This window comes from Heterodontus francisci, chromosome 6, assembly GCF_036365525.1.
Source record: "Heterodontus francisci isolate sHetFra1 chromosome 6, sHetFra1.hap1, whole genome shotgun sequence".
Lineage (NCBI taxonomy): Eukaryota > Metazoa > Chordata > Chondrichthyes > Heterodontiformes > Heterodontidae > Heterodontus > Heterodontus francisci.
Window position 1 is genome coordinate 7,785,794 of NC_090376.1, and position 13,498 is coordinate 7,799,291.

The following is a 13,498-nucleotide window of genomic DNA, read 5'->3' on the forward strand; positions in this document are numbered from 1 at the left end:
GTACTATTGCCGGAATATTGTCAGGGCCCATAGCCTTTGCAGTATCCAGTGCTTTCAGTCGTTTCTTGATATCACGTGCAGTGAATCGGATTGGCTACCTCTTTTTGGATGCCTCCACTCAATCTCCTTTTTAACCTTCTCCGCTCGAAGAAGTACAGCCCCACCTTTCCAGTCTCTCAAGGTCCCTCCACCCCTCTCTTACTGTATGTTTTGTTTTCTCTCTCTCTCACATACGGAGGGCGGGAGGGGTGGGGGGTGAATTTTATGTTCTCCCCCGCGGTGAGTTTGGAGGCAGGGAGAGCATAAAATCAGGTGGGATGGTGACAGGGAGGGACCCCGCCACCTTCCCATCTTCGCCTAAATTAAGTCCGGGATGGGAAGGCCTGTGAAAAGCCTTTCGTCTCCACCACCAATCGAGACCCTTAGCTCAGCAATTAATGGCCAATTCAGCGTCTCATCCTGCCACTGCCGCAGGCTCCGGGAGGGTGGTCGGGCTCTCTCATTACAAGGCACAGTGCCTGAATGAGGAACCTAGCACCGCCTACCCTTGCTCCCGCCCTCCCCTGCTACCGTCACCCTGTGAGAACCGCCCCCCCCCCACCCCCCACCACCCTGACCTCCCTGTGGCCTTGGTCCAGTGTCACTCCTGAGGTGGGCTGCCAGCCTCTGATTGGCCGGCATCTCTGCGAGGGCGGGATTTCCGTCGCCAGGGTCCTTGATCCCGCGAAAGACCCGTCGCTGTCCAATTAAGTGCTTGATTGACACTAGATTCAGCGAGCCTCCCACAGAAGAGGCGACACAGGGTTCTCGGTGTCACTATTTTGGGATGTTGAGACCCCCGTCGCCCGCATAAAATCCCGGCCACTGACCAGTCTCTCTCTCTGTTACAGTCTCTCTCTCTCTCTCTCTCTCTCTCTGTTACAGTCTCTCTCTCTCTCTCTCTCTCTCTGTTACAGTCTCTCTCTCTGTTACAGTCTCTCTCTCTCTCTCTCTCTCTCTCTCTCTCTCTCTCTTTGTTACAGTCTCTCTCTCTCTCTCTCTCTCTCTGTTACAGTCTCTCTCTCGCTCTCTCTGGTACAGTCTCTCTCTCTCTCTCTTTGTTACAGTCTCCTCTCTCCTCCCTCCCTCTTCTCGTTCTCTCTCTCTCTCTCTCAATCCTCTCTCTCATCTCTGTTACAGTCTCTCTCTCTCTCTCTGTTACAGTCTCTCTCTCTCTCTCTCTCTCTCTCTCTCTCTCTCTGTTACAGTCTCTCTCTCTCTTTGTTACAGTCTCTCTCTCTCTGTTACAGTCTCTCTCTCTCCTCTCTGTTACAGTGTTTCTCTCTCTCTCTCTTTGTTACAGTCTCTCTCTCTCTCTCTGTTACAGTCTCTCTCTCTCTTTGTTACAGTCTCTCTCTCTCTCTCTCAATCTCTCTCTCTGTTACAGTCTCTCTCTCTCTCTCTGTTACAGTCTCTCTCTCTCTCTCTCTGTTACAGTCTCTCTCTCTCTTTGTTACAGTCTCTCTCTCTCTGTTACAGTCTCTCTCTCTCCTCTCTGTTACAGTCTTTCTCTCTCTCTCTCTTTGTTACAATCTCTCTCTCTCTCTCTGTTACAGTCTCTCTCTCTCTCTCTCTCTCTCTGTTACAGTCTCTCTCTCTTTGTTACAGTCTCTCTCAATCTCTCAATCTCTCTGTTACAGTCTCTCTCTCTCTGTTACAGTCTCTCTCTCTCTGTTACAGTCTCTCTCTCTGTTACAGTTTCTCTCTCTCTCTCTCTCTGTTAGTCTCTCTCTCTCTCTGTTACAGTTTCTCTCTCTCTCTCTCTCTCTGTTAGTCTCTCTCTCTCTCTCTGTTACAGTCTCTCTCTCTGTTACAGTTTCTCTCTCTCTCTCTCTCTGTTAGTCTCTCTCTCTCTCTGTTACAGTTTCTCTCTCTCTCTCTCTCTCTGTTAGTCTCTCTCTCTCTGTTACAGTCTCTCTCTCTGTTACAGTTTCTCTCTCTCTCTCTCTCTGTTAGTCTCTCTCTCTCTCTGTTACAGTCTCTCTCTCTGTTAGTCTCTCTCTCTCTCTGTTAGTCTCTCTCTCTCTCTGTTAGTCTCTCTCTCTCTCTGTTAGTCTCTCTCTCTCTCTGTTACAGTCTCTCTCTCTCTCTCTTTGTTACAGTCTCTCTCTCTCTCTCAATCTCTCTCTCTGTTACAGTCTCTCTCTCTCTCTCTCTCTCTCTCTCTCTCTCTCTCTCTCTCTCTCTCTCTCTCTGTTACAGTCTCTCTCTCTCTTTGTTACAGTCTCTCTCTCTCTTTGTTACAGTCTCTCTCTCTCTGTTACAGTCTCTCTCTCTCTCTCTCTCTCAATCTCTCTCTCTGTTACAGTCTCTCTCTCTCTCTCTGTTACAGTCTCTCTCTCTCTCTCTCTCTGTTACAGTCTCTCTCTCTCTGTTACAGTCTCTCTCTGTCCTCTCTGTTACAGTCTTTCTCTCTCTCTCTCTTTGTTACAGTCTCTCTCTCTCTCTCTGTTACAGTCTCTCTCTCTCTCTCTCTCTGTTACAGTCTCTCTCTCTTTGTTACAGTCTCTCTCAATCTCTCAATCTCTCTGTTACAGTCTCTCTCTCTCTGTTACAGTCTCTCTCTCTCTCTCTGTTACAGTCTCTCTCTCTGTTACAGTTTCTCTCTCTCTCTCTCTCTGTTAGTCTCTCTCTCTCTCTGTTACAGTTTCTCTCTCTCTCTCTCTCTGTTAGTCTCTCTCTCTCTCTGTTACAGTCTCTCTCTCTGTTAAAGTTTCTCTCTCTCTCTCTCTCTGTTAGTCTCTCTCTCTCTCTGTTACAGTCTCTCTCTCTGTTACAGTTTCTCTCTCTCTCTCTCTCTGTTAGTCTCTCTCTCTCTCTGTTACAGTCTCTCTCTCTGTTAGTCTCTCTCTCTCTCTGTTACAGTCTCTCTCTCTCTCTCTTTGTTACAGTCTCTCTCTCTCTCTCTCAATCTCTCTCTCTGTTACAGTCTCTCTCTCTCTGTTACAGTCTCTCTCTCTCTCTCTCTCTCTCTCTCTCTCTGTTACAGTCTCTCTCTCTCTTTGTTACAGTCTCTCTCTCTCTCTGTTACAGTCTCTCTCTCTCCTCTCTGTTACAGTCTTTCTCTCTCTCTCTCTTTGTTACAGTCTCTCTCTCTCTCTCTGTTACAGTCTCTCTCTCTCTCTCTCTCTGTTACAGTCTCTCTCTCTTTGTTACAGTCTCTCTCAATCTCTCAATCTCTCTGTTACAGTCTCTCTCTCTCTGTTACAGTCTCTCTCTCTCTCTCTGTTACAGTCTCTCTCTCTGTTACAGTTTCTCTCTCTCTCTCTCTCTGTTAGTCTCTCTCTCTCTCTGTTACAGTTTCTCTCTCTCTCTCTCTCTGTTAGTCTCTCTCTCTCTCTGTTACAGTCTCTCTCTCTGTTAAAGTTTCTCTCTCTCTCTCTCTCTGTTAGTCTCTCTCTCTCTCTGTTACAGTCTCTCTCTCTGTTACAGTTTCTCTCTCTCTCTCTCTCTGTTAGTCTCTCTCTCTCTCTGTTACAGTCTCTCTCTCTGTTAGTCTCTCTCTCTCTCTGTTACAGTCTCTCTCTCTCTCTCTTTGTTACAGTCTCTCTCTCTCTCTCAATCTCTCTCTCTGTTACAGTCTCTCTCTCTCTGTTACAGTCTCTCTCTCTCTCTCTCTCTCTCTCTCTCTGTTACAGTCTCTCTCTCTCTTTGTTACAGTCTCTCTCTCTCTCTGTTACAGTCTCTCTCTCTCCTCTCTGTTACAGTCTTTCTCTCTCTCTCTCTTTGTTACAGTCTCTCTCTCTCTCTCTGTTACAGTCTCTCTCTCTCTTTGTTACAGTCTCTCTCTCTCTCTCAATCTCTCTCTCTGTTACAGTCTCTCTCTCTCTGTTACAGTCTCTCTCTCTCTCTCTCTGTTACAGTCTCTCTCTCTCTCTCTCTGTTACAGTCTCTCTCTCTCTTTGTTACAGTCTCTCTCTCTCTGTTACAGTCTCTCTCTCTCCTCTCTGTTACAGTCTTTCTCTCTCTCTCTCTTTGTTACAGTCTCTCTCTCTCTCTCTGTTACAGTCTCTCTCTCTCTCTCTCTGTTACAGTCTCTCTCTCTTTGTTACAGTCTCTCTCTCTTTGTTACAGTCTCTCTCAATCTCTCAATCTCTCTGTTACAGTCTCTCTCTCTCTGTTACAGTCTCTCTCTCTCTCTCTGTTACAGTCTCTCTCTCTGTTACAGTTTCTCTCTCTCTCTCTCTCTGTTAGTCTCTCTCTCTCTCTGTTACAGTTTCTCTCTCTCTCTCTCTCTGTTAGTCTCTCTCTCTCTCTGTTACAGTTTCTCTCTCTGTTACAGTTTCTCTCTCTCTCTCTCTGTTAGTCTCTCTCTCTCTCTGTTACAGTTTCTCTCTCTCTCTCTCTCTGTTAGTCTCTCTCTCTCTCTGTTACAGTCTCTCTCTCTGTTACAGTTTCTCTCTCTCTCTCTCTCTGTTAGTCTCTCTCTCTCTCTGTTACAGTCTCTCTCTCTGTTAGTCTCTCTCTCTCTCTGTTACATTCTCTCTCTCTCTCATTTGTCTGTGTATAGCTCCCATACTATGTCTTTTTCTCTCTCTCTCTCTCTGTCCTTTTTCGACCTTGTATTTATGTCTATCTGCCTGTTCATCTCTCTCACCAAAGCACTAACTTTCTCACTCATACGCTATCTTTATCTCCACTCTCATGTGCTCTCACACTGGCTCGCCCTTCTATGGATTCTCTTTCTGCCCCTCCCTCCCTCTCTCTCTCTCTCTCTCTCTCCCTCCCCCCCTCTCTCTCTCTCTCCTCTTCCTCTCTCTCCCCCCTCTCTCTCTCTCTCCCCCCCCCTCTCTCTCTCTCTCTCTCTCCCCCTCCCTGTCTCTCCCCCTCCCTGTCTCTCCCCTTCCCTGTCTCTCCCCTTCCCTCTCTCACCCCCTCCCTCTCTCTCCCCCTCCCTCTCTCTCCCCCTCCCTCTCTCTCTCTCTCTCTTCCCCTCTCTCTCTCTTTCTCTCTCTCTCTTCCTCTCTCTCTCTCCCCCCCTCCCCCTCTCTCCCCCTCCCCCTCTCTCCCCCTCCCTCTCTCCCCCTCCCCCCCTCCCTCTCTCCCCCCCCTCTCTGCCCCCTCCCTCTCTCCCCCCCTCCCTCTCTCCCCCCCTCCCTCTCTCCCCCCCCTCCCTCTCTCCCCCCCTCCCTCTCTCCCCCCCTCCCTCTCTCCCCCCCTCCCTCTCTCCCCCCCTCCCCTCTCTCCCCCCCTCCCTCTCTCCCCCCTCCCTCTCTCTCCCCCTCCCTCTCTCTCCCCCTCCCTCTCTCTCCCCCTACCACTCTCTCCCACTCCCTCTCCCCCTCCCTCTCTCTCCCCCTCCCTCTCTCTCCCCCTCTCCCCCCCTCCCTCTCTCCCCCTCCCTCTCTCTCTCTCTCTCTTCCCCTCTCTCTCTCTCTTTCTCTCTCTCTCTTCCTCTCTCTCTCTCCCCCTCCCCCTCTCTCCCCCTCCCTCTCCCCCCATCTCTCTCCCCCTCCCTCTCTCTCCCCCTCCCTCTCTCCCCCCCTCCCTCTCTTCCCCCCCTCCCTCTCTCTCCCCCTCCCTCTCTCTCCCCCTCCCACTCTCTCCCACTCCCTCTCCCTCTCTCTCTCTCTCTCCCTCCTTCCACCGTCTTGCCCTCACTTCCACCCATTGCCAGAACATTGCCACGAACGAACACTGTGCCTCTGATCCCGGAACAATGTCAGTTTTGGAACCCTCACAGCCATAGATATAATCATTTCATTCTTTAGCGATTCCAGTCACACCATGGTCGAGGCTCGTGATCCAGCACAACCTGTTTGCAGGCTTGACACAGAGACAGACCTGGCAGGGTTTTTTTCTCTGCAGCTTGCCAATGAAATTAACTGAAACAGTTGAAATAGGGCATCGTAACACAGGAACAGGAGGAGGCCATTCATCCCCTCGAGGATGTTCCACCTGCCATTCAAGTTAAATTGTGGCTGATATGATGCTTGTATCCATGAGTAAGTCAACTGATTTACTGAGAGTTCCTTCGGGTCATCAAGCCATAGAGTCATTTCAATGCAGAAGGAAGCTATTTGGCCCATCACGTTCATGCTGGCTCTCTCTAGCACAATCCAGCCACTCCCATTACCCTGCTCTATCCCCGTCGCCTTGTAAGTTTATTTCCCTCAAGGGCCCATCTAATTTCCTTTTGAAATCACTTGTCTGCACCCTTCACCCCTCTCTCTCTCTGAATCTGTGTGTCTCTCTCTGTCCCTATCTCTCTCTCTACCTGTTCTTGCTATGTCATTGGTACCAACGTGTACCCCAACTTCTGGCTCACTCCCTTCCCCCTGCAGAATATCCTGTACCCTCTCCATGATGTCCTTGACCCTGGCACCAGGGAGGCAACAAGCCATGACGGACTCAGGATGAAAGTTACAGAAATGCCCGTCTGTTCCCCAACTATGGAATCTCTTGTAACGACTGCATTTCTGCACTTTGCTGTTTCCTCCTGTGCAGTCCCTTGCCCATTCTGCCACGGTCTGGACTGCACTCCTTCAAGGTGTCGTCACTCCCAGCAGTCTCCAATGCTGAGTACCGGTTTGAGAGTCGCACACCCCCCGAAGACTCCTGCACTTCCTGCCTCTTCCGGATGACTACCCATCTACTATCCTGAACTGTCTGTGGGATGACCAGCTCCTGGAACATACAATCCAGGAAGCTCTCAACATTCCTGATGCTCCGCAGTGACTCCAGCTCCTCCACAAGCTCGGAAATCCTGAGCTCGAGCTCAAGCAGCTGGAGATACTTCCTACACACGTGGCCCGTCAAGATACATGAAGTGTCCTGAGGTTCCCACAAGGCACAGCAATTGCAAGAAATGCCCATCCATGGTCTAAACCTGCTCTGTGCTAATACTCTGATTATTAATTCATCTACTGTTATACTTACCCCGATTGTAATTTTTAATTTTCCAGTTCTTAGTTTAAACCAATGCCCTAGTTTAGAGAGAGGGAAAAAAGAGAAAAACTCACCAATCAACCACTTAGCTATGTTTCGAACGCGCTCTGTCGGCTCCCAACAAGAGCTCTTTATACCCCCGCCTCTGTTCCCGGTCTCGTCACTGCTGCTTCTGGAGGGCAGTTAAGAGTCAGCCACGTTGATGTGGGAGTGGAATCACATATCGGTCCAGACTGAGTCAGGATGTCACGGCTCTTTCATTAACATAAGAACATGAGAAATAGGAGCAGGAGTAGACCATTCGGCCCCTCAAGCCTGTTCCACCATTCAATACCATCATTCCTGATCCTTGGCTTCATCTCCACTTTCCTGCCCGCTTGCCATATCCATTGATTCCCTGAGAGACCAAGGGCTGAGTTTTACGCTGCCCCAGTGGGTTGAATGGTGGCATGGGGGCAGTGTAAAATTGAGCAGGAGGCTCCAGGAGGCCTACCTGCCCCGCTTCCGCCTCCGTCCACGTTTGCGGCATTGGGCGGGGGTTGGGAAATGGCAGGCCCACCCGAGGCCAATCGAGGCTCTTTAGTGGCTACTTAAGGGTCCTCACCCCCTCCATGGGTATTTTACCCATGGCAAGCGGGCATGCTGGGGACGTGAAAGACCGCCCAGCGATAGCTGCCGGCCTTTCCGTGCCCCGGGGGTCAGCATGGCAGTCGGGCACAGAGTGCCTGATTGAGGGCCACCCCTGCCTCCCAACCCACCCCCGGGACCCAATACACCACCCCCCCCACCCCTCCTCCCAAATGACCACTCCCAGCCTCACCAGAGAAGGACTAATCCTCCTGGTGAGGCAAACCCTACTTACCTTCCCTCCTGGATCCATGGTGTCGGCTGGGCTTCAGTCCCAGCAGTGGCCACCACTCCCGGTGGCGCTGCTGGGACGAAGAGCTGCTGGCCCGCTGATTGGCCAGCGGCTCACTGAGGCGGGACCTGCCTCAAGTGGGTGGAAGTCCCGCCTCGGGACAATTAAAGCCCGGCGACCCGTAAAATGCGGGACGGATCCCCGGGCTAGGCGGAAGCGGGATCGCCACCGACTTTCACGTCAGTGGCGAATTCCCGTCCGCCTAAGGTTCCCGTCCAGCCCCAAAAATTTGTCTGTCCCAACCTTAAATATATAAATGCATTCAATGATTGAGCATCCACAACCCTCTGTGGTAGAGAATTCCAAAGATTCATAACCCTCTGAGTGAAAGAAACTCCTCATCAGCTTAGTCCGAAATAATCAACCCTTTGTCCTGAGACTAGACTCTCCAGCCAGGGCAACAGCCTCTCGGTGACTACCCTAATCCAGCCCCTTCAGAATCTTGGATGTTCCAATGAGATCACCTTTGATTCATTAGTGAAGCAGTTGGGTTTTTACAACCGTGTACAATACAGAATAAGGAGCATATTAACCCTTTATCCTGAGCACACTGCCCCTGTATGTAGTACAATATAAGTTAGCTCTTTCTTCATGATTATGCTGCGTAAGAAACTCTCGATTTGTTTTCAGAGATGCTGTCCGCCAAGCGCAGAACGTGTCGTCAGAGGAGGCTGGACAACAGGAGACCAAGATCTTCAGGTCACCTCGGAGTTTTAGGTAAATGTGGCTTCTCCCAGGGTGGTTTGCAGCCAGTTCAGTCTGAGTGATTGAGTCAGGAGAGCTCCAAGAGTTGGTATAGGGGTTGCCATAGAGATGGTCCAGTTTGAGTTGGGCTGACGGGGGTTGGGAGGAGGGAATTTGGGCATCAACCAAGAACCTAAGAAATAGGAGCTGGAGTAGGCCATTCAGCCCCCCGAGCCTGCTCCGCCGGTCAGCAAGATCACGGCTGATCTTCTACCTCGACTTCACTTTTCTCTCATAACCCCTGGAGTCCCTTAGCATTCAAAAATCTATCGACCTCTCTCTTGATTATACTCGATGACTGAGCATCCTTAGCTCTCTGTGGCGGAGACTCCCAACGATTCACAACCCCTGGAGTGTAGAAATTTCTCCTCATCTCAGTGCTAAATGGTTGACCCCTTATCCTTAGACTGTGACCCCCTTGTTCTAGTTGCAGCCAGGGGGAAACAGCCTCTCAGCATCTACCTGGTCAAGCTAAGAATTTTAAGGATTTCAATGCGATCGCATCTCATTCTTCTAAACTTTGGGGATTAAAGGGCGCATTCTATTTCCTGCTGCCTATCCCCATGCAGGCTGGGATCACACTCAGCTGAGATCAACCCCTTCCTTTTGACACACTTGAGTGGAAACTCCAATAGGAATGAGGGGTAAATCTGCCCCTTGAAAGTCACATGTCTACAAAGATATGAAGGAACATGGATGCAAGGCAGTTGGATGGAATTGAGATACAGATCAGCCATAATCTCACTGAATGGCAGAACTGATTTGAGGGGCTGAATGGCCTCCTCCTGTTCCTCACCTTCCTACTATATCGCTCGGAGTAATGGATCAACTGCCAGATAGGTTAAGTGCCGTGCGTATTACCTCGATATTTTAATTAATTCTGAGGATGTGGGCAAGGCTGGTTTTGATCGCACATCCCTAATTGCCCCTTGAGAAGGCGGCAGCACGTTACCGAGGCAACTCAGCCTCCCGCCTCATCTGGCTGGTTAGATTATGAGGATAGGTTGTATAATCTTGTCTTCTGCACCCTTGAGTTGCGAAGGTTGCGGGTTAACTTAGTCGAGGTATTTAAAGTGTTGGAGCTTTGAAGACTGAGATTGATAGATTTTTGTTGGGTAAGAGGCACCAAAGGATATGGAGCTAAGGTGGGTAATTAGAGTTGAGGGACAGGTCAGCCATGATCTCATTGAATGGAAGAATGGGCTAGAGGGGCTGAGTGGCCTCCCCCTGTTCCTCCGTTCCCCTTAGCACACCGTAAATGATTGAGACTCATCCACTGAGGGTTTGGCCAGGTGAGCAGGTATGGAGGGCTTCCGGTTGCTGTGGTGTTGTAACCTAGCAACCTATCTTTATGTCATCAAGGGGACGAGAGGTAGATAGAAAACTGGTTCAAAAAGAGATGAGGGGAAATAAAAATTCGACAAGTCAGAGAAAGCTAGACCTGTTAGATTGAAGACTCTTGTCAATATTTACTGGGAGACCCCCAGTGATGTGTCGGTAGATGCCCAGGAGGAGGTTAATAATTACGGGGGAGGTGGGGGGGGGTGGGGGGGAGGTCCCTGGATTTGTGGCGCTAAGTCCAGGAGTTTGGAGAAGTACATGACGCATCTGGGTATTGTTGGACCATGTGACCCTGGCGTTGGACCATGTGATCTTGGCGTTGGGCCATGTGACCTTGAGGCTGGCCCAGGTTATCTTGACATTGGAAAGTTGACCTCGATGTTGGGCCTGTTGAGTTGGATGCCAGGCTTATGTACTTGATGGATGAGTTCAACGAGCCAAATAGCCTTTCTTCCTCCTTGACTTAAAGCTTCAACCGTGCCTTGCTAAAACGAGCATTCATTAGCCGCAAATCTTCCCTTTTTTTGTTTAGGTCAACCTCCTTCAGCCTTCCAATCCACCCCAAGTTTCTCCAATCCTTTAAAGGCATCTTCAGGTAAGTTCAGTTTTGCCTGCATTGAAGCTGTTGAAAGTTCCTGGGCAGCTGAGTTCCACCTGTCTAATCTCCTGGTCTGTCCCTCCAGTCCATTTGCTGAAGCACCTCGCTCCACTTAGGGAGGAGCACAGGGTCGACTCCAGTTGTTGGACCATGTCTTTGCAAACTAGGCCACTCGGGGCTGGGAGTGAGTGCAGTTCTGAGGTTGTTCAAGATCTCAACCCACCCCACCTCCAGTCTTTAAACCTCCCCTTAGTCATCTTCCACATGACAGCTCGACACATGATCCTAATCATACTTTTAAGCTTTCTCTTTCTTCAACTGTCTCTTGAAAGCTTTGACTCATGCTGGGATATTACGCAGTATTTACAGCACAGAAACAGGCCATTCGGCCCACCCGGTCCATGCTGGTGTTTATGTTCCACACAAACCTCCTCTGGCCCTTCTTCGTCTCATCCTGTCAGCATATCCTTCTGTTCCTTTCTCCTCATGTGTTTAACCAGCTTCCCTTTAAATGTATCTATACTATTAACCTCAGCCACTCTTGGTGGTAGTGAGTTCCACATTCTCATCACTCTCTGGGCAACAAAGTTTCTCCTGAATTCCCAGTTGGATTTATTAGTGACTATCTTATATTTGTGACACCTAGTTTTGGACTCTCCCACAAGTGGAAATATCTTCTCTACATCTACCCTGTCAAACCCTTCATAATCTTGAAGACCTCACCCCTCCTGAGCCTTCTGCTTTCAAGAGGGAAGGGACTCAGCCTGTTTACTTTTTCCTCATAGTTAAAACCTCTCAGTTCTGGTATCAGCCTTGTTAATCTATTTTACCTCTTCTCCAGTGCCTCAATATCCTTTTTAATGATATGGAGACCAGGACTGTGCACAGTACTCCATGTGTGGTCTAACCATGGTTCTTTACAATTTTAACATCTCTTCTCTGCTTTTGAATTCTCGTCTCCCTGAAATGTAACCTCGACTCTCTGGTTTCTGTTTTGTAGCCACATTGCTATCCATTCTGCAGCTTGTTCTGTGGCTCCATGTTCTCTGACCTTAGTCATGTGTCGACCTTATACATGGCCTTTTGAAAGTATATTACATCTACTACGTTACCCTTGCCCACTCTTCCTGTTACTTCTTCAATGAATTCAATAAGGTTGGTCATGCTTGACCTTCCCTTTAGAAATCTTTGCTAACTACTCTTTGCTATGTTTTTAGTTTCAAAACTGGCCTCTGTTTCCTTGTCTATGTGGGCAGTCTGCCATGTGGGCTGTTTGACAGTAGAGGCATCATAGACGAGCCTAATCCTCTCCGCATCCGATTCCTGCACAAGCATACCTTCCAAAAGAGGTTATTGGATTGGGATTGGGATTGGACTGGGCAGATTGATGATTCATTCCCAATCCTATCTCAGGGGGATTGTGGACAACTGTTGTACCTTAAACAAAATGATACATTTTGGTAGGAAGACTGAAGAGAGGCAATGTAAACTAAATGGTACAATTTTACAGTGGGTGCAGGAACAGAGTGACCTGGGTGTGTATGTACATAAATCATTGAATGTGGAAGGACAAGTCAAGAAGCTGTTAAAAATGCAGTAGAGGCATAGAGTACAAAAACAAGGATGTTATGGTGAACCTATAATAAAACACTGGTTAGGCCCCAACTAGAGTATTGGGTTCAATTCTGGGCACCGCACTTTCAGGATGTCAAGGCCTTCGAGAGGTGCAATGGAGATTTACTAGAATGGTGTCACAGATGAGGGACTTCAATTATAAAGGTACAGTGGAGAAGCTGGGATTGTTCTCCTTAGAACAGAGAAGGTTCAGGGGAGATTTAACAGAGGTGTTGAAAATCACAAGTGGCTTTGATGGAAGCAGCAGGGTCAGTAACCTAAGGACACCGATATAAGAAAATTGGCAAAGGAACCAGAGGACGAGATGAAGAGACATCTTTTACGCAGCGAGTTGCTGTGATCTGGAACGTGCTGCCTGAAAGGGCGGTGGAAGCACATTCAATAGTAATTTCAAAAGGGAATTGGATAAATACTTGAAAAGAAAAAAAAATGGGAGGGCTAGGGAGAAAGAGTTGGGAAATGGGACTAATTGGTTAGTTCTTTCAAAGAGCTGAATGGCCATTTTCTGGTGCAGCCTGATTCCCCAATTACACTACCTTGGCTAAACCCAACCAACTCAGCACAGAGCATGGGACCTGGCTGATGTGTACGAGCCAGTTACACACGGCCTTTACTATCTGAGCCAACAGAGAGGGCCGTCATCACCCTCGGAGACAAGTCTTTGGTCTGGATTAACAACAGCATCTTGCATTTATATAGTGCCTTTAATGTAGTAAAGCCACAGGAGAAGATATTAGGGCAGGTGACCAAATGTTTGGACAAGGGGGCAGGGTTTAAGAAGGGAGGAGAGAGAGGCGGAGAGGTTGAGGGAGGGAAGCTGAGGTAGAATGCTGACCATTTAAAGTACACATATTCCAACAGTACACATTTTGTTTTATCGTTCAACTTTGGTATGCATATATTCAAACTATTTTCAGTGAAAAAAAACATTGTGTGTCACTCACTATACTACCAAGGTGTCAAAGTCAATTAATTTGGAGGGAACTGTGTGTTTCTAACTAGCCTAGTTTTTCTGTCAAATTTTACAAGGTGTTTATTAACTGCGGTACTCTGCACATTGTCCCATTTCTCCATCTCCAGTTACCCTGTGTGTCTCCACACCATCACTGTCTAGCCTGGAGCCGGGACAGGCCGTGAACTCAACCTTACTCATGCGCTTGTGTGTGTGTGTGTTTGTGCTCATTTTCTTCTGAATCCTAGCAGGAAACGGGCGAGCACGTCTTTCAGTGAAGTCGACTGCAGTCCCATCAGCTTCTGTTCAGTAGCAAGAGTTCCAGCCAGAGTCCGGCACAGCTTGGTAAGTGACTGTCAAACCGTAAAGTGTGGGTTGCAGT

The 13,498-nt window shown here is 48.8% G+C and overlaps 1 protein-coding gene across 3 annotated transcripts in view; it reads left to right on the top strand.

Annotated features, from left to right (window-relative positions):
• The window catches only part of LOC137371105 (autophagy-related protein 16-like), a 78,224-nt gene that overhangs the window by 29,274 nt on the left and 35,452 nt on the right, over positions 1-13,498 (top strand). For 2 of the 3 annotated variants that reach the window (XM_068033049.1, XM_068033047.1), the window contains exons 7-9: positions 8,477-8,563; positions 10,464-10,526; positions 13,365-13,461. In XM_068033049.1, coding sequence (XP_067889150.1) covers positions 8,477-8,563; positions 10,464-10,526; positions 13,365-13,461 — 247 coding nt within the window. The remainder of the gene's footprint in view (positions 1-8,476; positions 8,564-10,463; positions 10,527-13,364; positions 13,462-13,498) is intronic. The other variant, XM_068033048.1, reaches the window with a different exon arrangement.